Genomic DNA, 25,508 nt, shown 5'->3' with positions numbered 1-25,508 from the left:
TTGCATTTCAAATAATGTGCACTGATAAATGTGTATTAAGAAAGTAAATGGGGTCAATTTGATTTCATGTTGACTTTAAATGTATTTTATTATTGGGTTATACTGACATCATTATTTGCTTGAATCAAATTGCTTTAGTTCATGTGCAGATGTTGTGTATGTGTGTGCATGTCTTCTTATATTAACTGCAGTATGTTTATATGACTGTGTGTCTGTTTTGCAGCTGTGTGCTGTTCGACAGTTCTTGAGTGGCGTGTTAATACTTGATTGCTTTTGTATTAGCACAGTGTGTGTCTCTAGTGCCCCTTCAGGCTGTGAGGAAATCACAGTCTGATGTCTGGCCGGGTGCCGTACGTCGAGCCTCGCGGCTTTAGCTTCCTCTGCCCTCCTCCGCCGAGCGCTGGTCGGATTTGAGTTTGACAAACTCTTTGGCGACCTCGTCATTGTTGCGCTGGGAGAGTATTCGGAGCACGGTGAGACCCGTCTCGTCCATGTGAATGCGTTTGCCGAGCGGGAGCCAACACGCTGCGCTGCTCCGGGATGTCAAGTCCTTCAGCTGCAGAACGGCCACGCCGACGGTACGATCCTCACGAGCGAAACAATAATCCTTCACACAAACCTGCAGCTCGTAACCCTCAGGACCCAGCTCACTACCGAGCACACTAGAGAGGGAGAGAAGCCGAGAAAGATTGTTGATGTTGTGCACCACAGAAACAATGTGTTCAATGCCATAACTAGAAGTTCATCCGCCTAGAAAAGTAGTCCCTTCTCAAATACAACCAGTTTTACTTAAAGGAATATTCCGGGTTCAATACAAGTTCAGCTCAATCGACAGCATTTGTGGCGTAATGTTGATTACCAGAAAAATGTATTTCGACTCGACTTTCGACTTTTCTTTAAAAAAAGAAATACAAAAATCTGTGTTACAGTGAGACACTTACAATGGAAGTGAATGGGGCCAATTTTTGGAGGTTTAAAAGGCAGAAATGTGACTTCCATTGTAAGTGTCTCACTGTAACACAGATTTTTGCTTTATTTAAAGAAAATATTTTATTTTTGTGGTCATCAACATTAAGCCACAAATACTGTCGATTGAGCTTAACTTGTATTGAACCCCGAATATTGCAAAAAAGATCGCTTCCAGTCAGTCATTGACAAATGGACGAATTTACCCGAGTGCTCCCGTGACACCAGCACGATGGCACGTGAACTGATGCGTGACAGACACAGCCAATGAGTTGAAGGAACGTGCCAACGCGTCATGGGAGCACTCGGGTAAATTCGTCCATTTGTCAATGACTGACTGGAAGCGATCTTTTATAGTTAAAAAGCGCTTAAATATCGTACTTTTTTGCACACAAAATGATCGATTCGCTTTAGAAGACATTAATGTCACCGCTGGAGGTAGGATGGATTACTTTTATGCTGACTATCTGTGCTTTTTGGACCTACAAATATCTAATCACCATCCTCTCCCATTCTAAGGACCTGCTGAGACTGGATCTTTTTCTACAAATCTTCAAAAGTGTTTTGCAGAAGAAAGAAAGTCACACATCTCAGATGGCATGAGGGAGAGTAAATTATCAGATCGTTTTCATTTTTGGGTGAACTATCCCTTTAAGTGTCTGACATGATGATATAAATGGTTAGTCCAAGAGAAGGACATCATCAGCCTCTGTTGAAAACTTACAACTGGAAGGATTCGCTGAATTTCGGAGACCAGCTGTTGTTCTTCGATTTGGTGGCAAACTTCCTCTTCTTGTCACTCAGGTGAGGACCGATGATGTAAACCTCCACAAAGGGGCGGAATATTCCCTGCGTCTGCCAGCGTAGGTCATTGGCTGACACCACTGTCAATCAAACATGGGTAAGGATAGAAATGCACACACAACTCCAAGACCATGGCTGCATCCTAGTTTACTTACTCTTCATCCTAAACAGTATGCAAATCTAGTGACAGAGCATCCGAAATATCCCATAATGTATTGAAAATAACATGTCAAAGGTACACAAATGGTTTCTGTATAATTTACATTTTATGACTTGGTAGGATGTCAAAATACTGGTATACTATCTTTTTACATACTCAAAAGTATGTACTTTCCCATCACCATTAAATAACATATTGTCAGAGTGAATTGGGATGCAGTCCATGATTAAGAGGGCAAAATATAACGGTTATAAAATGCAGAGGCACCTTTAACTGTGATTTTGTGTCCTCCTGTGTTCGGTTCGCTGAAGATCTCCACAGTCATTGAAACCTCACCAACTGCATCATCCACGCCTGAGGCTAAACAACAGGGTCAAAGGTCAGGACAGAAGTTTCCAGAAAGACAAGGTGAACAAAATGTTAGACGTTTCTTTTTGATTGCTTACAGGGACTATACGGGGTCCATTCAAACATATAAGTGCTAATGAAACATTTAGTCACTCAAGTTATATCATATATTTTTATTTTTTTTTAAGCTTGATAGATTAGTCATGGTCACTTATGAACTGTTATGAAAATTATGATTCTTCAAAATTCTCCTTTTGCGCTTCACCATAATAATAACAACATACAGGTTTGGAACGACATGAGGAATTGTCATATTTGACCCCTTTCTTAAACCTCTCCCTTTAATGTGAGATATTGTGTTTGTTCCAGCAGAGGGCAGTGTTGGGTATTGAATCTCTAACCTTACAAAGCAAATGAAATGCATGAAAATAGGTAAACTTTAATCCAGCAGACCTCAGACACGTTTACTGCTCTTGTTTTAATAGATGAGATAAATGCTATGCACTAATATTTGTAATTTTTATAATTAGCAAAAGTAAAAATAGTTCCTTGCAAAATGGCATAGTTACTACAATTATAGTTACAGCTAAAATTATAATAAATGAATATGGGATCTCCTTCAAAGTGTGTTGGAAGATTTCAGAATGTTTTTTTAACCCTCGCAAGATTTTTATTCTTTTTGTCGAAATATTACTAACTAATTAATAACTACAGTCTTGACCAACACAAAATAGGTATCGTTTGAAAGCTTAGAAGCTCTACTTTATAATGCATGTAGACATTATGACCAAAACTGAACAAGTGCTTTGAAATTTGCAGACAAATCAGAAGTGTTCTGTTTTGATACTTTTATAAGACATTTTGCACTGAACATATTATTACAATCAGTAAAAACATCAAACTGATCAAATAGCCATGTGTCATATGTTGTTAGAAAGCTCTCAAAGAGAGCTAACGCATAGACAGAAATATAGAAAGTTATAATGAATTATATGTCTTTGACATTTAATGTTTCACGTGAATAGGTGTTGCTTATATGTCGCGTTTTTGCTTATAACTTCACGAAAAATAAAGAGAACATAAAACACCACATATCATTACTTAGAGGAGGTGATTATCTTTCAAATGAGTCTGCACCCAAGGTAATCGGATGAATAGATCATTAGATAATCCACATGAAGCACAATGTTACATATGGCCACCAGGAGATGGCGCCAAATACATGACACAGACTCAATGATGACTCAAATGACACAGAATGAAACTCATTCTGTGAAATCTCATTATTAAAATCATGTCTGCATGCTATACAAACCTTTAGTCATTGTTGTGTTTGCATGTGTAATTAGTTCTTATGTACAATTATTATGTTTTATTTGTTTGGAGATGTTTTTGTAAACTGGGATAAATTATTTTTTTAATGCTATAACTTTTCATTGCTTTGTCGTATCAACACAAAATACATTTTGGTTATGCCACTGAAACTATTTAGACGAGCTGAACGAGGCATTATCGGCTAACAGGCTCACACAAATATGCTAATAAACAATTTGCATATATTAATATGAATGAGCTGCTTAATGTAGGTAATGCACTTGTTCATTTAGTGGTTCAATGGTGAAGAGAATCAGTGAACACATACCCTTCTCTGGGTAAACGTCTTCACTATGAGTGTACCGCACGCCTTTACCTCCATGAACTACCTCAGAGAAAGAAGAGGAAGATTTAGGAGAAGATAGGAGAAATAAAATAAACAGTAAGAGCTATAAAATGAATGTGGATAGTATATCTCAGATCATTTTCACTTGGGAGAATTTTATGAGATATATTTGAGTTTATATTGAGAGCTCTGACTTTTGATTGCAGATTTTTGTATCTTGGCAAATCTGAGCACAGTTTGAGACATTGTTGAGATCTCTTCTGAAACTCCAGAGGAGACACATGTATGTGTGTGTTTACCCTGAGTGTGCTGCGAATGGACAAATTTCCTGATGAGTTTATCAGTAGCTTGTGTGTACAGTGACAGTGCATATCTCAAAGACTGAAGATCTGGACTCTTCTCCAAAAATGTCTTCTTCAAACCCACACCGCCTGCGTGGAAGTATTGCTGTTACAAACACAGACAAATAAACACCTTCAGTATCACATTCATAATCAGCTACACAATCAATGTAACAGGACTGATTCTGATTATGTGTGTTCACTCATACCTTTATAGTGTCCAGTGCGAGTTCAATGACTGCACACTGTTTAGGGGTCAATGCTTTGGCCTCTTCTCGCACCATGTGCTCCTAACAGACACAAATAAAATCATCTACACTACAGCGCACTTGTCAAAATCCAGTCATGAGTGCTGATTAAAGGCAAACAGCGATTAAGTTAAATGATGTTAAGAGATGATGCCATCAACGCACCTTCAGTTTGGAGAGCTGACCCAATTCTTTAGCAGCATTAAAGATGAGCTGTGTGCCCTACAAACCGTAAAGAGAGAAGAAAATAATGATTAATTAATGATTAAATTCACCACATCACTCACAATTATGAGCCGGTTCTTTTGAATCTTCAGCTCAAAACATACAGCACGAAGAGTGTAATGTGGTTCCCGAACAAATGACTCTTCTGAGCCGGTTCTTTTGAAACTTCACTGTGACACAAACAGCACGAACAGTGTTGTCTGGTTCCCAAACGAATGACTCTTATGAGCCGGTTCTTTTGAATCTTCAGCTCAAAACATACAGCATGAACAGTGTAATGTGGTTCCCGAACAAATTACTCTTATGAGCTGGTTCTTTTGAATCTTCAGTGCAAAAAATACAGAGCCACTAGAGCAGTGAAGTTGCTGAATGGATGACTCTTATGAGCCTGTTGTTTTGAATCTTCATCGTGAAACAAACAGCACGAACAGTGTTGTCCGGTTCCCGAACGAATGAATCTTATGAGCCGGTTCTTTTGAATCTTCAGCTCAAAACACACAGCACAAAGAGTGTAATGTGGTTCCTGAACAAATGACTCTTATGAGCTGGTTCTTTTGAATCTTCAGCTCAAAACATACAACACGGATAGTGTAATGTGGTTCCCGAACAAATGACTCTTATGAGCTGGTTCTTCTGAATCTTCTGTGCAAAAAATACAGAGCCACTAGAGCAGTGAAGTTGCTGAATGGATGACTCTTATGAGCTGGTTCTTTTGAATCTTCAGCTCAAAAAATGCAGCGCGACTAAAGCAGTGCAGTTGCTGAACGAATGACTCTTCTGAGCCGGTTCTTTTGAAACTTCACTGTGACACAAACAGCACAAACAGTGTTGTCTGGTTCCCGAACAAATGACTCTTATGAGCCGGTTCTTTTGAATCTTCAGCTCAAAACATACAGCACGGACAGTGTAATGTGGTTCCCGAACAAATGACTCTTATGAGCCGGTTCTTTTGAATCTTCAGCTCAAAACATACAGCACGGACAGTGTAATGTGGTTCCCGAACAAATGACTCTTATGAGCCGGTTCTTTTGAATCTTCAGCTCAAAACATACAGCACGGACAGTGTAATGTGGTTCCCGCACAAATGACTCTTATGAGCTGGTTCTTTTGAATCTTCAGTGCAAAAAATACAGAGCCACTAGAGCAGTGAAGTTGCTGAACGGATGACTCTTATGAGCCGGTTGTTTTGAATCTTCAGCTCAATTGACTTCTGTCATGTCAAACTCGAAATGAACCAAGAACTGTTACTGTTATGTAATGTTGTTCTTAAGGATCCTGAGACTTAAAGAGAGAGAGAGAGAGAGAGACAGAGAGACATACAGTATAACCAAATAAAATATGTTAACACATTTTTTAATTATTTTTTATTTAATATGTAGTTACAGTAAGACCAATTATTGGATTGGATTTATGCCTCTAAAAAAATCTTTGAAAAGTCAATTTGTATCATATTCTCTGTTGAAATCTGAAATGATCTTCTGAAGGCATTAAATACAGTACAAACTGCATTTCTTATTTCCAAATATTTCTTCCTCAAAAGTAAGAATCGTTAATGGAACCGTTAAAGGGGTAATTAATTATTTTAATATGTTCCTTGAGGTTCTCTTATAATATATGTGAAGATTTTGCACAAAAAACAGTCATATATTTGTAAAACATGACAATTTTCCAGCCTCATTCTGACCCTCTGTCAGAAACGTTTGGTTTTGGTGCTGCTTCTCCTTTAAGACATGACAGTACACGCCCACTGTTCTGATTGGCTCTCTTCTCTTGACTGACCTTCCCTCTCCTTGCCATCTCATCTCGCTACTGGGCGGGGCTACGAAGGTGATGAAGCGTAAAGTAGGCGTTGACGTGTTGTTGTGGAGGCGGTCAGATGCAAATGTCTACCACAGTATGACATCACAATATGGAGGAAGTTTTGAGTTCTGAAACTTACAGTATGTTTTTATAATACAATGACCTCTTATATTGACCTCTTACCTCTCATAAAATTTTAATCCTCATGTCAGGACCCCTTTAAGGAATCGGAATGGTTAAGGAAACCAGAATAGTTAAATTCCTTACGATTCCTACCCTAATCAGCACTGAGGCTGTGGATTGGGCAATATGCAAGTTGGTGTTTTGACAAGATATGTGACTTTTTTGTGACCCATTTAGAAAATCATTTGTGATAGTCTGTCACTGATATCAGCATTAAAGTTATTTGAGAGTGGTTGCACAGAGAAAGAGGAAGTGGAGGACAGGAGATACAGGAAGTACAGGCTGAGTGCTGTGACACGAGGAGAGGCATCCGAAAGTAATTAAAGAAGAGACAGTCTGTCGTGCACCATGCTAGAGTTATAAAGAGAGAGAAATGGTAGGGATCTTGTTGCAGGGCGACAGAATCAGACTCATCAGAAGTGGAGCTGATGTGAAAAGTGTTGAGACACACTGTTATACTTACAATTATCTGGTGAATGATGAGAGAATGATGATGATGAAAAAGAGCAAATCAGAGAATGAAAATCACAACAACATACACACATCCACTTATATACACACACACACACACACACACACACACTAGCTATCTAAATGTTTCTATTGTTTTAAGATAACCATAATTACTACAGACAAGCACTGATGTCACCAATCCCTCCTATTATTTCACCTCTTATCTCTCAACACCCTCCAATCATTTATTTATTTATTTATTTACATAAAATCGTGAAAAGACTGACAAATTCAAATTGTAAAAACAAATCATGGAAATACACAAAATCATTAAAAGTCATCATGAAAATAAATAAAATAATAAAATGTCATTAAATAAAAATAAAAATAAATCATGAAACTACATACATAGCATTGTAAAACACAGTGGAAATAAAATAATAAAATCACGGAAATAAATAAAATCTTATAAATAAAAATCATTAGAATTCATAGAAAGAAAAAATCATAAAAAGTCATGGAAATAAAATTGTAAAAAAAATTATGGAAATGTACAAAATCACAAAAAATATTAAAATGCCAAGTAAATACATAAAATTGTAAAAAATAATGTAAATAAATACAATCAGAAAAATGAATGTTATTAAATAAAATTGTAAAAAATAAGTGAAATATCTCTGCAATTGTAAAAAGTCATGGAAATAAATAAAACCATTAAAAAATAATTGGAATAAAAAAATGAATAACATAAAATTGAAAAAAGTAATAGAAGTAAATAAAATAATGAAACATCATAGAAATAAAATCGTAAACATTTGTGGAAAGAAATAAAATCATAAAAAATAATGGAAATTTCTGTAGTGAATATAATTAGTTTTCTCAAACATATGTCATTGGCTATAAATTGCTCCTTTTTTTACTATAAAGTGATTAATAGAACCTACCTTAATGACTAGAAATGTTGTTGGAAGGAAATGCATGTCAAAAAATGTAGAAGCCTTGTACCATGGTACTGTTTGATTACAATATTCATATACCATGGTACTTAAAAGGTATGCAACATACTTCAAAGAATACTGTGGTATTATCATCATGATAGTGTCTAAAAAAGCACTGTATAATAACGGTAAACCCATGGTTCATTTTATCGTGATACTGCAGTACTTGTGGGGTGTATGAGTGTTGTTGTGTTTGTGTGTGTCACGCACATACACACACCGTTTGGTCGGTCAACAGTGGAAGGACGATGGTTTTCTCCATTGTATTCATGACCAGTTTCCACAGTTCCTTCAGCACTCTCTTGAGGACGGTCTTCTCACAGATCTTAGCGAACAGAGTCAGACTGAAAGAGAAGTTCAGATCAGACACACATCCAAACATCATTATAATGATTAACACTGAAAAAACAATCTAATGTGAACACAGTCACGGTGTTGGGGAGCAGCACCAAATTAAATTGTAAATATAATGACTGTTTCCAAACATGTTTCCCAAACCCTCCCTTTATTCTTTCGTTGTTTACACACACAGGTAGGAACTTTAAAGCTCCAAAAAGCACATAAAGGCAGAAAAGAAGTAGCCCATACGACCCCAGGGGTTTAATCCATGTTTTTTTAAGTGATATGATAGGTTTATGTGAGAAACAGATCAATATTTAAGTCCTTTTTACTATAAATTCTCCTCCCTGACCAGTAGGTGGCGATATACACAGTAAGAATGCGAATTACCAAAAGGAAAAGAAGTTAAAGTGGAGATTTATAGTTAAAAAGAACTAAAATATTGATCTAGTTTAAAATAGTAGCTTGTAGCTTGGAAAACTAGTTTCATAGTCGCTTCCCCAACACTGTACAGTAGAGATGATGTGTTATCTGTGACTCTCACTTGCTGTCCAGGAAGTCCATGATGGGCTGCAGAACATTGTCGGCGTCCTGCGCTAAGTTTCCATTACCATTAGCAGGTACGTTAGCTCCTTTCACCTGACTAAGAATATCACCCATTTGCCTCACACTGTCCTCAATGTGTGGCTGAAAACTGGAGAAGAGACGAAATGTGTTAAAAAAAAACCTTGAACCAAAACAACCAGATCTGAGGTAAATAACAACATAACAAACTGTGATTTAAAACCAAAAAGTATTACAAAATCTGAAGGTACAAGACTGTGCACTGAACATCTTTAATGATGGAATGAATGACAGTCCTGTTTAGCATTGTAAAGTATTGCTGAGATTTTTGTTTCCAACATATAGCGATTTCTCTGATTGGTACATTGGTGAATCGCTTCAGAATTATTAGATAGTCCAGTTCTTCACTGGAGTTTCTGCTATTAAACCAGTTTCAAAATTATTACTGACTTTTGGCTTCTAAAGAAGCATATATCACCACTTAATCTCAGAGCTCATAGTAGGTCTGTATTAACTCTTTAATAATTGTCAAAATGTTTATAACTACAGTCTTGACCAACACAAAATCGGTATCGTTTGAAAGCTTAGAAGCTCTACTTTATAGTGCATGTAGACATTATGACCAAAACTGAATGAGTGCTTTGGAATTTGCAGACAAATCAAGTGTTGCGTTTTGATAATTTATAAAAAATGTATATAAGTATATGTCTTTGTCAGTTATGTTGGTGTTGCTTATATGCCGCATTTTTACTTATAACTTCACGAAAAATAAACAGAACATAAAATATCAAATCATTACTTAGAGGAGGTGATTATCTTTTAAACGAGTCCACACACAAGATAATCGGATGTATAGATCATTAGATAATCCACATGAAGCACAATGTTACATATGACCACCAGGAGATGGCGCCAAATACATGACACAGACTCAATGATGACTCAAATGACACAGAATGAAACTCATTCTGTGAAATCTCATTATTAAAATCATGTCTGCATGCTATGCAAACCTTTAGTCATTGTTGTGTTTGCATGTGTAATTAGTTCTTATGTACAATTATTATGTTTTATTTGTTTGGAGAGGATTTTGAACACTAGGATAAATTATTTTTGAAATGTTATAACTTTTGATTGCTTTGTCGTATCAACACAACATTTTTCTCAGATACAGTTGACATGATTGGGAACAAAACAGAAGCAGTTTTTCTGAGCCACTTTATTTACACCCAGAGATATATAATGTCAAATCAGAAAAAAGTAAACTTTTGGCTCATTTTTTTAATTTTTCAGCAGTTTCTTAGATTGAAAGTCTGAGAACGTAACATAATCTATAATCATAATTTTTTTGGAAAAGTTTTCTATACAATGATACCAAACAATCCTTGTTTTTTTTTTTTTGTTTTTTTATGAGTTATAAACCTTTAATTAGGGGTATACCAATGAAACCTTTAAAAACACCTTCAGAACTAAAAGGGTTAAAACGTTTATGTGTTATTATTAAAAATCAAGTTCTCTATTGAGAAAACTAATGGGATTTTAAAGTCTGAAACCCAATTGTTGTGCTTCATAAATACCCCAAACCCACCTGACTGCAAATATCCTGCTAAGATCATCCATCACGTTGTTCAGTTTGATCTGCAGATCCTTCAGGAAGTCACTGGCCTCCACGTTTAACTGCAGAAAAATTGCACGCAGAATTATGATTCAGATGTGTTTATATAATTATAATTATTACTCAAATTTCCAGCTATTATCAATCTGTTTAACACTGAGGCTCCACCCTCTTCTGAAATCCATCAAATCTTTTTAATATTCATTGAGGGACCTCAAAGTTCTGTGAATATATTGAGTATTCGATATGTGTAATGCCATCCAGCATCAAATGGACAATTACAGCTGCAAACATTCATAACGCATATGAATTATGCATTAGGTCATGAATACTCATGGATGTGATTGTTGGTCAGGGAGTATTTACGAGATGAGAAAGTGAGAATAATGAGCTATCTTTGTACATGTCTGTTTGAAACGTGTGGAATTTTATACAGGAAGTAAGAAAGAATGATTCTGTTACTTAGACAGCAATTTAAGACGTTATAGAAACAAATGAAGGTAACTCCAAAATGCATTGGAAAAGTTAAGAGAAATGTTGACTACAAATAAACGTATATTTCATTCAATGCTGGTGCTATTTTCACAATAGTGTCGCTTTTCCAGTAACAAGCTGCTTTTTCCAACAAATAGAGCTGTAGTCACATACGGAAGCCCTGAACCGCACCGCGGAAAACATTTTTTCACTAGGTGATTTTTTTAGGTGTCTTAGTCCTATGTCCTGAGCCTATGTCCTACTTTTTTTTTTTCTCTCAAATGTTTTTTCTCTATCAAAAAAAAAAATTATATATATATATATATTTTTTTTTTTCGAATTTTTTTTTCTCTCCTCAAGCGGTAACACATTAAATTTTTTTTATTTTTTTTTTTATTTTTTTTTGCTTGCTAGCTAACAATTAGCATGCAGTACCAACCTCGGCCACCAGGTGCCACTATCAGTAATCAGGAAATCTTACAAGGTAACAGATGAAGTGATCTCGACTTGTACTTGATCTGTTGATTTATAGTTGTATAATACTCTTAACAAGAATGTTTTGCAAATATTAATCAAGCAAAGAAACCTATATAATGTTTGAGAGTCTACAAATACATTGAATGCCACAATTAAATGAATATACCTCAGGTTACATATATTTCATATGGCATTCATTGTCAAGTGTGTAACAACGGGAGTTATTTCTAGTTGTTTGATGACATTCACCACGTGGGATATAGATGCTGATATTGATAATGTGTTTTTTTTAATTTGTTGACCCATGTAAACATGCTAGATAGATGTCTTTGCCCATTTCGACGCCTCTCACTGTATTAGGCTCAGTCACAATGCATATCCTTGAGAATTTCACAGACCGAGGGACAACCAGACAGCTGGACGATGTTTGAACAGAAAGCGCACACCGTTTCCTCAAGCAGCTCTGCATCTTCTTTTAACTCGACATTGATTTGGGCATCGCTAACATGAGTCATGCCTCTAAACATAGTATTTAAAACTGAAAACACATGCAAAGACATCTATCTAGCGCACGTTTACATGGGCCAACAAAATGACTCATGTGTTGCCTCTTCAGGAGAAAAAAAAAATGTAGGTGAAAAAAAATTATTTATTTTTTTGAGAAAAAAAAAATTTATATATGAGAAAAAAAAAATATTTGTAGGACATAGACTCAGAAAGGCACTGAGACCTAATTTCACCTAGTGAATTTTGTTTTTCGCAGTGCGGTTCAGGGCTTCCGTAGTCACAGAACGCTTTATTTGTCGCATTGTATTGTGAACACAGTGAATGAGGTGAGCGAGTATTCAAACATGCTCACCTGAACGGTCCTCTCTCTCAATATATATCACTGGGAAATCCAAATCATTTAGGTGAATTGGTTCCTTTGGACAGTTCATTTAAATAAACCATTCAATTATATTTAGCTATTCTAACTCCAATCCATTTTCATGAGTCGGTTCATTCGGACGGTTCATGTAAATTAACTAGTTCACATAAATGATTCACTGATTCACTTGAGCCCCTGCACAGCCTTGAAGGGACTTAAAGAGACTTTGTTTTCATTTTTTAAGCGAAATATTAATTTAAAGGAATAGTTAACCTAAAAATGAGAATTCTCTCATCATTTACTCACTCTTATGCAGTCTCAAACTCAACTTTGACTTTATTTCTTCCATGGAACACAAACGAAGATATTTTCATTGATGTAAAATGTTTATATACATACAATGCATGTCAACAGGGTCCAAAACATAAAACCCCATAAAGGCATCATAATGGTAATCTATACGACTTGAGTGGTTTAATTCATGTCTTCTGAAGCATCTATGAAATCTATGAAAATGTCTTCATTTGTGTTCTGCAGAAGAACGTCATACGAGTTTGAGACAGCAGGAGTAAATGATTCGAGAATTATCATTTTGAGTGAACTATTCCTTTAAATGCTGCTGTTTATTACTCTATTTTGACTCTAGTTTTATTAGCTTATAGGGCTGGGTGTTGATACAGATTTCCTGATTCGATTCCGATTCACAAGCTCTTGATTCGATTCCTATTTTGAATCGATTTGATTCGATAAGGCATATTTCAGTTGTCTCCGCGTCTGAGACCGTCAATCTGCGCATCTTATCACGTGGCTTGTTGAGCGCGTTACCGCGAAGACGTAGCGCATGTGGAGGCTTCACGCTATTCTCCGCGGCATCCACGCACAACTCACCACGTACCCTACCGAGAGCGAGAACCACATTATAGCGACCACGAGGAGGTTACCCCATGTGACTCTACCCTCCCTAGCAACCGGGCCAATTTGGTTGCTTAGGAGACCTGTCTGGAGTCACTCAGCACGCCCTGGATTCGAACTCGCGACTCCAGGGGTGATAGTCAGCACCAATACTCGCTGAGCTACCCAGGCCCCACATTATGAAATTATTAATTTTAAAATTTTTATTTCATCATTAGTTCTTCATCATTTTGGTCACATTTTAGATTTTTTTTTTTTTAAATGCACAAATTCCATGTATTCCATCAATAAATATGATATGATGTCTTAAATAAAAGATAGGATAACTTGCAGATATTATATTGCATATATACATTTTGTTACATTGTAATTGTTTACATGCATAATTTGTCATTTTGGCATAATCTCAGCATCTGGAACCTTTTTAATTCGACACTGAATTTTACTTTAAGATACTATGTGAATTCAGATAAAATTTAATTAACAACTTATTTCTATAGGACTAGTTATTATATACGGTAGGGCATTTTACTGTATTAACATTGCTTTCAAAATACCATAGTTACTGTCATTACTGTAAAATCGTGATAAATGTAAGCAAGGGTGATGATGTGTAATTTAATTTTTTTTTATTTTGGTGCATGCAGAGTGTTGTCTTGTTTCTCCGTCAGTCAGGGCCGGACTGGGACATAATTTAAGGCCGGGAGTCTTACACTCATCCAGGCCACCCAATAAACCCACAACAAATTTTAAAACCACAGCTGATGTTGAGAATGATGATTTAACAATACACTTTACGCTAAGGTTGTATACGTTAACACATAAACATGTAACATTCCAAATTAGGTTTAAAGACATTATAATGAATATTTTTTAATGCATTTGTTCATCTTAAAGTTAACTTATACATACTGTTCATTGTTAGTTCATGTTAGTTCTTAATGATGTTACATTACCAATTTTTAATATTAAACTGTATTAGTACGTGTAGAGATGAACATAAAGTATTGTTCATTTTTCATGTTAATTGATTATGTAATGTTAATAGTTACACAACCTTATTTCCACGTGTTACTGATACATTTAATGGAAAGCAATCAAACAATGCCTCCATGGGTAGATTACCCAAGGTGTATTATCATGCACTTTCTCAACGACTTTGTTCACTGAATAGTAAATACCTGTCCTCTTTGTTCTCTTTCTCTGATTCATCTTGTCTTAACTGGTGATTGACATCTCAGTACAAAAGGATTTATTTATTTGTTGTAAATATCACTCCATGTTGCGATTATTTGCTATCATTATAGGGCCTAATTGAACTTTCACATGGATCAAACGTAGTGCTTTTTTTAAAAAAGAAACATGAATTGATTGGATTTATTTATTCTGTATGACATGAGCATTTATCTGATTTTAATTTCAAATAAAACACTATGGTATTGTTTCTTTCTTTTTCTTGCTACCTTCAATGATGACTCTGAGAGAGAAAACGCACCCACAGCCTATTGTTGCTATAGTAACAAACGCAACTTCCACAGGTAAAACGCGCTCTCTCATTATTTTTCGTTATTTCAGCAGACAGCATGCTTCATACATTCGAATCAACAGCATTTAGTTAAAGAGGGCACACTTTGTCATTTAACTGAACTGTGCACAACCATTTAGGCACTTGCTCTGTGCGCTCTGTTCATGTACTGAATGAATGAATGCACGTCCTTGAATGAGTGGGGTTTTCCGTGCATTTACTTGAACTGCTCAGGCACTGACAATGGTATGACACATTTTAGGGGTGGCCCAGATTAGTCAAGACTAGCGGATTCGTGATTTACTATCGATTAATTATCGAATGCCAAATTCAGAAATCACTTGATTGGCAGTAAGATAAAATAATAATGAATAAGTAAATAAATAAATAAAAACAAGTGGGGCAGCGGGCCCAATCAGTCGCCAGGCCACCAGGATCCCCCCCGCCGCTCCTGATGGCCAGTCCGGGCCTGCCGTCAGTGCTGAATAGAACGTCGTGGTTTCCAGCTGTTTGAGAGGTTTGAGTTCCTCGATAGCGCTTTAAACTAGAAATGTTCAAAATTCAATTGGATTTCAAGTTTAAAAGTCTGCGACACAATATCAAGGATTTCAGAAGATAGGATGCTCCCTTGCTCCCTATTTAGTGAATGACTTAACCTCCAGTGTGCTGTCTGTCTGCACTGGTCTCAGAACAGTTTGAAATGCACCATATTTGCATCCTAACTCCATATAAAGCCTCTGAAAGACAACATTTTTCAGCTTTTGGATGAACCCATTGATCTCAATTTGATAATGCACAGTGAATATATGGATTTCTATGGAAAAAATGCACTTAAGTATACATTAGTGTACATTGTGTTTATCAGAACGCCGTTTCACGATAAATCTCTCAAATATAATAAATGGCATATCGGATGAAACTAGAGACTCTAATCTTTTGACTCGAACAGGTTTCAGTGTAAAAACTTAATTAGGTTTCTTATCAGATGTAGTTTTGTTGGCGTTTAGACCAAACACAAACTCCTCTGCGATCGACGTCATGTTGTTTTGTCACATGACTTGGTGTGATGAAATTTTAACCCCTTTACTGACAGCACAGAGTCTCCTGAACTGAGATCAGTTGGTTTAAATTAAATTATCCGTTGTGTATAGCAAAGCCAAAACACAACGTCCATGCATTTGGATGTGGGGCCACACAAGGTTAAGTTACAAATAGCCTGTGGCTTGGGAAACTACAGTTTCAAAGTAGCTTCCCCAACACTGATTAGAAATACCTCAGGGTAATTAAAACTGTAATTTACTGTTGGATGACTCAGAAGAGAAGGTGGAATGGATGGATAATGGAAAGGTTGCTAAATTGGAGAGATTTATGAATAGTGGAGGGCTGGAGTGTTTAGATGTTGGTGCATGATACAAGTGAATTCAGTCCTTTTAAAATCACTGGATGGGTGACTGGAAGCCCTATTCAGGCAGGATTCGTTTTATATGGGGACGTGGGTATAATGCAATAATTAACTGAGCCTCTCAGTGATTTTAATCCCGTGCAAATCGGTCATTCCAGTCATTTTTCCAGACTGCGCACTTTTGCGCCGGCAAACATAAAACACGTGAAACATGTGACGAGGAGGAGGGCGTGGTCGGACCATGAGGGTACATGGCCGGCGCTGAATCAGCTGATCAGCGGGAGAGCGAGATAAAGGGGAGCCAGAGACGCCTATTCGAGAGAGAGAGAGACACACACGCTGGTATGTGATAGCTGTGCAGTGTGTGTAAACCTCACTCCCCTGGCCTCAAGAGGTGCACTAGCGACTGACGCTAGAGGCTGCAGCCTTTAACCTCCTCGTTAGCCACCCGCCTCCCATGCCGGAGACCCCGGTTCGAATCCCGCTTGGAGCGGGACTGGTTATAATAGTATAACTCAGATCATTTGCTCTATGAGGAATTTCATGAGAAAGGATTGAGCTCATATCGAGATCTCTAACTTTTGATTGAAGACTTTGGTATCTTGGAAAATCTGAGCACAGTTTAAGACATTGTTAAGATCTCTAAAGGACACATGTGAGATTACTGGGGTCTTTTTCTCAGGAGAAACATTTGAGAAGCAGGAGACTTCAGCAAAAGTCTTGCTCTCCATTAAAGCTGAAGTGTGTCACTTTTTCAGTGTTAAAATACTTTTATTCCAGATTAATATGCAGAGACTTAACTATAAGTAAGCCATTCATAGGTTCATTTTCCTGAAAACTGTAAGCACGGTGTCTCTGTGTTTGTTTTAACGACCCGTATTAAGAGAGACAATAACACTGACTCGACCAATGCCGTGAGTTGGGGGCGGGACTATATGGGACATGTTCAGAAAGCGGTTTTGAAAACGTTTATTTTTGCGATTCCGTTTGGTGGCGCCAGAAATTACATACTTCAGCTTAACGCAAGTTTTACAGAGTGTTTGTAGATGGACTCACGTCTTTTCCTCCCATAGCCTCAAACATCTTCTCCAACTGAACTCTCAACTGCTGGATATTATTAATAATGATGCAAGGCTGAAAAAAAAAAAAAAAAAAAAATCAAAATAGAGGAAGTTAAAAAAAAGACGTTAGATAAGGAAACACAACATATATACTGTAACTAACAGATAAACACAGATATCTTCCATATATTCCTTCACATAGATTTCCTGCATCAAAACTGAGGAATAGTGTTAAATGTGACAGCTTAATTTAGTTGTGCAAGCTAAATGAGTCTCACTAGATGTGTGTGTCTGTGTTTGTGTGTGTGTGTGTGTGTGTGTGTGTGAGAGAGAGAGAGAGAGAGAGAGAGAGAGTTCTTCCTCTGGGAAAAATTTAAGTGAGTCCCTGCAGACAGCTAATTACTGTATTTCCATCTAATTCAATTCATAACACACACACACACACACACACACACACACACACACACAATAGTGTCAACATTACACTGCAGAAGCAGCTCCATTCAGGCACACCTCAAGAGACAAACGTGAAATGAGCCATGTGTGAAAGTTTATTTTAAATGTCATATTATAAATGTAAATGTATTAATGTAACATACCACTTTCTCCTTCTTACAGTGATTGGGGAAATCCTTGGAAATGATGTCAGCATATGACAGAAGAACATTTCCAATAGTCTGAGAGAAAAAAAAAAAACAATAAAGAAATTGTTTACAATTGATTTTTTATTAGATTTTGCATTTCAATAATGAGAATTTTGGGGGAAAATGTGCTTAACCCTTTAGGCTATGAAGGTGTTATTTATTTATTTATTTTTTATCCCCTTTTCTCCCCAATTTGGAATGCCCAATTCCCACTACTTAGTAGGTCGTGGTGGTGGCGCGGTTTCTCACCTCAATCCGGGTGGCGGAGGACAAGTCTCAGTTGCCTCCACTTCTGAGACCGTCAATCCGCGCATCTTATCACGTGACTCGTTGTGCATGACACCACGGAGACTCACAGCATGTGGAGGCTGATGCTACTCTCCGCAATCCACGCACAACTCACCACACGCCCCATTGAGAGCGAGAACCACTAATCGTGACCACGAGGGGGTTACCCCATGTGACTCTACCCTCCCTAGCAACCGGGTCAATTTGGTTGCTTAGGAGACCTGGCTGGAGTCACTCAGCATGCCCTGGATTCAAACTCGCGACTCCACGGGTGATAGTCAGCGTCAATACTTGCTGAGATACCCAGACCCCCTCTGAAGGTGTTTTTAAAGATTTCTTGTGTCAGTGGCATACCCAAAATTAAAGGCTTATAACTCTTAAAAAAAAAAAAAAAAAAAAAAAAAAAAAGGATGGTCAAGTGTTTGGTATCATTGTAAAGAAAACTTTTTACAAATTTTATTGATATAGATTATGATACATTCTGAGACTCTCAGCCTAAGAAACTGCTGAAAAATCACAAAAAAATTGACCCAAAAATGTACTTTTTTTCTTTTTTTTCTTATTTGACATTATATATCTCTGGGTGTAAATAAGGTGGCTCCGAAAAACTGCTTTTGTTTTGTTTCCAATCATGTCAACTGTATCTCAGAAAAATGTTGTGTTGATACGACAAAGCAATCAAAAGTTATAACATTACAAATATAATTTATCATAGTGTCCAAAAACATCTCCAAACAAATAAAACATAATTGTACATAAGAACCAGGACTCGAGTTGAGGTGGGATGTGAGGGGATGGCATCCCCCCTGTTGCAAGAAATGCCAAAAAAGCATCTCCCTTGTAAAACCACCATCCCCTCTTCCCATCCCCTTTAGATCAGTTGTGTCATGTATTACTTAAGAACTAATCATGCAAGTAAAATATTTAATTTTCTACGTTTGATAAATAACAGACTTTAAATAACGGTGATTTGCTGGTCAGAATTAGATTTCGACATGCGTAAGGTTGCCAGATTTCTATAGGTGAATTCCCCCAATTAAATCTTGACAGCTGTACTGTTTGGAAATATTCTGTCAGGGTGAAGCTTTAGTCACGCAATTTGGCAACCATGAGCGCGCAAGCTCTCTCTCCATTGCGAAAAGACGGCGGTTTTCTGAAAACACCGGCAGGTATGTCGGAGTTTAGCGATGGGTTGATTTGTCCTTCCTAGTGTTCACATTAAAGTTATGCACGGAAAGTAATGCAAGTTTTCTGATGAGCATATACCATAATAGCATATTTTCAAGTCATATTGATATTTTTTTATCAACAGTATAAAAAGTCTAATTAAAAGCTAAAAGAAATGTTTGCATGACTAGTGCAGAATAATCTTTTATTGTTACTTCTTAAAAAATTAAGCAGTAAAAACAATTGTGTATCTGATATTTATTTTGACATTTTTATGAAAAGGTACAAAAGTCATGTGGTGTAACGCTGAGAAAACGTTATATTTTTGACTAAAAAATGCATAATATTTATATACATAAAAATGACCTTGAAAAATTTATTTGAAACCTTTTTAAATTAATGATGAAGTTGTTTATACTCTTATGTATTCAAGGTGCAAAGGAAGCATTATTATACTATATATATATATATATATTGATGGTTACACCACATGACAATTTAAAAGTTTTAAATATTTTGGTAGAAAATGCTATAAAGGTTTGTATGAAAAAAATATATGAAACCAAACTGGACACAAAGATTACATTTCTGAGAACTTGACACGTGTTTTAAACTAGATTTTAAAAAGATTTCTCATTTTAACACCTTAGACAACCTTATTTGTCAATGACTCATAAGTACTGGACCAAAAAAAAAAAAAAGAAATCTTTAACAACACCATCCCCCTTTAAATTCTTTTACAAGTCGACCACTGATAAGAACTAATTACACATATAAACACAACAATGACTAAAGGTTTGCATAGCATGCAGACATGATTTTAGTAATGAGATTTCACAGAATGAGTTTCATTCTGTGTCATTTGTGTCATCACTGAGTCTGTATCATATATTTGGCGCCATCTCCTGGTGGTCATATGTAACATTGTGCTTCATGTGGATTATCTAATGATCTATGCATCTGATTACCTTGTGTGTGGACTCGTTTGAAAGATAATCATGTCCTCCAAGTAATGGTCTGTGTAATTTCATGTTCCTTTTTTTTTGCATGAACTTATAAGCAAAAACGCAGCATATAAGCAACACCAACATAATTGTCAAAGACATATACTTAGGTATTACTCACTATATTTTTATCTGTGAGTAAAACAAATAGGCTGGTTGGATTCTACTCTTTGAGAGCTTTCCAACAACATATGACACATGACTATTTGATCAGTTTGATGTTTTTACTGATTGTAATAATACTGTATATACAGCGCAAATTTATTTTAATAAATTATCAAAACTGAACACTTCTGATTTGTCTGTTAATTTCAAAGCATTTGTTCAATTTTGGTCATAATGCCTATATGCATTGCAAAGTACAGCTTCTAGGATTTTAAACGATATCTATTTTGTGTTGGTCAAGACTGTAGTTATTAATATTTTGACGATCATTTTTTTCTCGCAGGCCAATCCAAGCATAAAGGGTTAATTGTCATTAAAACAATGTCATTATTACAACAATCGTAATGGTTCTAAATATAAGCTTCATTGTTTTAATGCACAATATATATATATATATATATATATACACACACACTACCGTTCAAAAGTTTTGAAACACTTGACCGAAATGTTTCTCATGATCTTAAAAATCTTTTGATCTGAAGGCGTATGCTTAAATGTTTAAAATTAGTTTTGTAGACAAAAATATAATTGTGCCACCATATTAATTTATTTCATTATAAAACTAAAATGTAATAAAAAAAAAAAAAAGTTTTTGAAATTGATGACTTGGACCCAATAATAAAGAAAAGCAGCCAATAAGTGCCCAACATAGATGGGAACTCCTTCAATACTGTTTAAAAAGCATCCCAGGGTGATACCTCAAGAAGTTTAATTGTTTTTCTTTTGATTTATGTTGAAATATGACTCTTACATGTTTTTGTCAGGTTTCATAAGATTCACCCATTAATATGCCAAATATACCCCCCAAATAATGCTAGTTTTATATATAATAATCAAAACTATTATAAATATGATAATAAAAGTATGTCCCGTAATTTGGCCAAAACATGGCAACACATATCCCCCGGACGGACAGCGATAGCTCGAGGTGGACGCGTTTTTATTTATAGAATTAATCGCACTGAATTAACGTGTCATATTGACAGCCTTACCTTTTATTGTTTTGTTGCGCCAGCATTTTATATTTGTAGTTCAGTAATTCAGAAGGGTTAAGGTGTGACTTACCTTCGCAAACCTCTTCATGTAGTTCCCGACGATCTGAGGATCGGGACACTCCAGCTTCCTGATGATCTCAAAGCTCTGATTGAGCTGAGAAAACACATCCACCACCGAACAGGAGAAGAGCGCATGCTCAGACGTCTGCTGGAACTGTAGTGAGAGAGGAGAGGTTATCAGGCTAAAAGAGCATCATTTAAATGACAAACAAAACTAGACATATTGCATAAATCTAAAGAGAGCCAGGGTCTTTTGTTGAAGTGATATTTACCCCATCCTTTGTGTCTCTGACCAGAGCACCATGCAGGAAGTCTCTGGACACCTCCTCATTCTCATCCAACCACAAGATAACAAACGGCTCGAACCAACTATCAAAAGATGAAGATAAAACAGTTCGGACACTGACAGATTCCTCTTACCTCTTAACACATCTGTGGCTACTACTTATGTAGTGTTGTGTTTATTTCGCAGTATGCATGCTACCATACTACTTGTACTACTTTAGCAGTATGCAGTATGCTTACTGGGGGTTTGTTCAGATCACTAACACTAACTATGATGCTTACCTTCGCAAACACCACTAAAAAGAGTAAATAGAGTTTTGGAGGAAGCTCTTACGCTGGGTACTCCGGTACTTGGTCCTGGAAGTACAGCAGCTCTTTGCAGTATTCATTATAGAGCCATTTCACTTTGAAGTGAAGATTCATGTAATCGGCGCTCTTGCAGAGTCTGTTCTTCTCATGTTCTGAGACAGGAAGTACATCACATGCATCAGGAAATTAATCACATATCAGACTTGACTGCTCTGAGCAGTGAATCCAAATGTTGAGTGTGCGATCAGTGTTTACCTTCCATAGCATACTTCATATCCTGAGCAAACATGTTCCACATCACCTCTGCACTGATCTTGCCCACATTCAACTCCTGCGGAAACCTGCACGACCAAGAGAGAGAGAGAGAGAGAGAGAGAGAGAGAGAGAGAGAGAGAGAGAGAGAGACTGAGTTATAGGTAGTATAATTAGCCCTTTTTTAAATGTAAGATATTTTATGCCTTTTTTAGACCTGATCAAATACAATTAATACCATATATCCATACAGAACAAACCCAAACAATCTCAAAATAAATCATGCATCACAGATTTTTTTACTTAAACATTAAGGTGATTACTGAAATGAAAAAAGGGGACATTTCAAGTTCAGTGTTCAATAGACCATTTAAATTCCATGTTACTTATTAAAAAAGGAGGACAAATCGGATTTGATGCATTTTGACCATGGTGAATGTGCTGAACTATGCACTGTAAGAAATTAGTCAATCTAAGCTGATCTGGCAAAAATATAAAGTATTAATATTAAAGTAAAATATGAATGTCATATTCTTATTTTAAATTTATTTCGGTCATATTTTAATACAACAAATGAGTAAAAATGTGAGAAGGTGCTTCCTTTAGTTAGGGTGACCAGACGTCCCTGTTTTCCGGGGACAGTCCCGGTTTTAGTTGGTCTGTCCACGACTGGAGCTGTCCCCGGAAATGTCCTCGTTTTTCCCGAGCATTCAAGACAGCATTCATAGTGAAATATTACATTGCAAGAAAGCCCGAGCGGCAAAGCCTACCGTGTGTTGTTTATTTTGACCAGCAGGGGGGGCTGCTCGCTGTAGCAGTTTCAATTAATTTGTCTTTCTTTACTGATTAGTCGGGCCAGTTTTGCCATTAAGAAGTGGACCAGGCAATTGAAGAGAATTATCATCATTATTATAAGCTTCAAAGTAAGGCACGTACTAGCTATTTATGTTATAAAGTTATATTGGTATGTATTTTATAACAGGTTCTGAATTTGGCGCGGGATTGTATTGCACAGTGTAGTTTGGCCTTCATAATGTGGGAATTGACTGCACAAACTATAACATGCTGGTGAAAAGTAGTCAAATTAATACAATTTTTGTGAAAAAAGTTATGGAAATTAAAATCCTAAAACGTCCTGGATTGTTCTGTAATGAATCTACATGTTTATTCAGTATTTTCGCTTGGCTCTAAAATATTTCACTGGCTTAAAATCGTTGTTTATGAGTGTAGTCTCTTTAAAATATTTTTTTTTTTAAATCCTTATCCAGTAAACATGAAAGACTGAAAAAGTCATAGAAATTCTTGGTCTGTCTCTTAAATGAACTTATAAATAGATCTCTGTGTGTACTGTAGATGTCTTTGTATGGAGAAAGTTTGTGATGAAATAATGAATCAGTAATAAATAACGAATGAATCAATTAATTCTTCAGAAAGAGAACATACAATGTTTGAGACGGTGGAGTGAATTAATAAAACTGTTTCTGTCATATAAAGGTGAGAGGTCACCCTCTGACTGTGTCTCAACCCCGAGTGAGCTGCGTACCTAGAGAGCAGTTTTGGTCTTCATTGTTGTGGTGTGAGTGAGAATGCACCCTTAATTAGGGGGTTTGAGACGTGCCCGTGTGTCATGCGAGCGAGTGATGAACTGTTGTGTTACTCTAAATATATTCTGGCATGTTCTCTTTCTGTCTCCAGAGATTTCATTATATATTTATACTCTAGCACAACTAGTGCATCTGAATTTCCTCTCTTTACACAAGTTGTTCCCAAAGTTTTTAAACTACGTAACCCCATTATAGTGTTTTTTTCCCCACGGCACCCCAACCACTGAAAAATATATAAATAAACAAATATACTGTTGAAAACACTCCTTAATTTGAATATAAATGTAAACAAAATAAATTAAAACAATGTATTCTTTAAATGTTTCTTTAGTAAACATTGCTTCAAGTTTCTACAGTAATTATTCAACATTAAAAAAGTGCTTTAATACAAAACTACTTAAATTATTGACATAATATTTACTGTGTGATTATTATATATACATTAATACTGATTCAGTTCAATCAGAATTTTACTGAGAAGCGACCTGTCATTGATATTTATTGGGCTAAAAGCCACTGAAGTTTTGCAGCCAAGGACATTTACAGTGGTGTGAAAAAGTGTTTGCCCCTTCCTGATTTCTTATTTTTTTGCATGTTTGTCACACTTAAATGTTTCAGATCATCAAACAAGTTTAAATATTAGTCAAAGATAACACAAGTAAACACAAAATGTAGTTTTTAAATGAAGGTTGTTATTATTAAGGGAAAACAAAATCCAAACCTACATGGCCCTGTGTGAAAAAGTGTTTGCCCCACCTGTTAAAACATAACTTAACTGTGGTTTATCACACCTGAGTTCAATTTCTCTAGCCACACCCAGGCCTGATTACTGCCACACCTGTTCTCAATCAAGAAATCACTTAAATAGGACCTGCCTGACAAAATGAAATAGACCAAAAGATCTTCAAAAGCTAGACATCATGCCGAGATCCAAAGAAATTCAGGAACAAATGAGAAAGAAAGTAATTGAGATCTATCAGTCTGGAAAAGGTTGTAAAGCCATTTCTAAAGCTTTTGGACTCCAGAGAACCACAGTGAGAGCCATTATCCACAAATGGCGAAAACATGGAACAGTGATGAACCTTCCCAGGAGTGGCCGGCCGACCAAAATTACCCCAAGAGCGCAGCGACGACTCATCCAAGAGGTCACAAAAGACCCCACAACAACATCCAAAGAACTGCAGGCCTCACTTGCCTCAGTTAAGGTCAGTGTTCATGACTCCACCATAAGAAAGAGACTGGGCAAAAATGGCCTGCATGGCAGAGTTCAAAGATGAAAACCACTGCTGAGCAAAAAGAACATTAAGGC

The 25,508-nt window shown here is 36.4% G+C and overlaps 1 protein-coding gene across 4 annotated transcripts in view; it reads right to left on the bottom strand.

The window, feature by feature from the left end:
• Positions 1-257: 257 nt before the first annotated feature.
• Positions 258-25,508, bottom strand: part of LOC127443008 (protein unc-13 homolog A) — a 94,808-nt gene continuing 69,557 nt past the window's right edge. For 2 of the 4 annotated variants that reach the window (XM_051701467.1, XM_051701468.1), the window contains 16 exons: positions 22,599-22,684; positions 22,369-22,495; positions 22,022-22,118; positions 21,760-21,903; positions 18,023-18,100; positions 17,419-17,496; positions 10,678-10,766; positions 9,070-9,219; positions 8,407-8,530; positions 4,693-4,749; positions 4,489-4,569; positions 4,238-4,385; positions 3,921-3,977; positions 2,198-2,290; positions 1,691-1,850; positions 258-662 (listed from right to left, as the gene is read on the bottom strand). In XM_051701467.1, the coding sequence (XP_051557427.1) occupies positions 371-662; positions 1,691-1,850; positions 2,198-2,290; positions 3,921-3,977; positions 4,238-4,385; positions 4,489-4,569; positions 4,693-4,749; positions 8,407-8,530; positions 9,070-9,219; positions 10,678-10,766; positions 17,419-17,496; positions 18,023-18,100; positions 21,760-21,903; positions 22,022-22,118; positions 22,369-22,495; positions 22,599-22,684 (1,861 nt within the window). In that variant the 3' untranslated portion in view covers positions 258-370. The remainder of the gene's footprint in view (positions 663-1,690; positions 1,851-2,197; positions 2,291-3,920; positions 3,978-4,237; positions 4,386-4,488; positions 4,570-4,692; positions 4,750-8,406; positions 8,531-9,069; positions 9,220-10,677; positions 10,767-17,418; positions 17,497-18,022; positions 18,101-21,759; positions 21,904-22,021; positions 22,119-22,368; positions 22,496-22,598; positions 22,685-25,508) is intronic. The other 2 variants (XM_051701469.1, XM_051701470.1) reach the window with 1 other exon arrangement.

Source organism: Myxocyprinus asiaticus, chromosome 6, assembly GCF_019703515.2.
Source record: "Myxocyprinus asiaticus isolate MX2 ecotype Aquarium Trade chromosome 6, UBuf_Myxa_2, whole genome shotgun sequence".
NCBI lineage: Eukaryota > Metazoa > Chordata > Actinopteri > Cypriniformes > Catostomidae > Myxocyprinus > Myxocyprinus asiaticus.
This window is presented reverse-complemented; position numbering and strand designations above follow the sequence as displayed.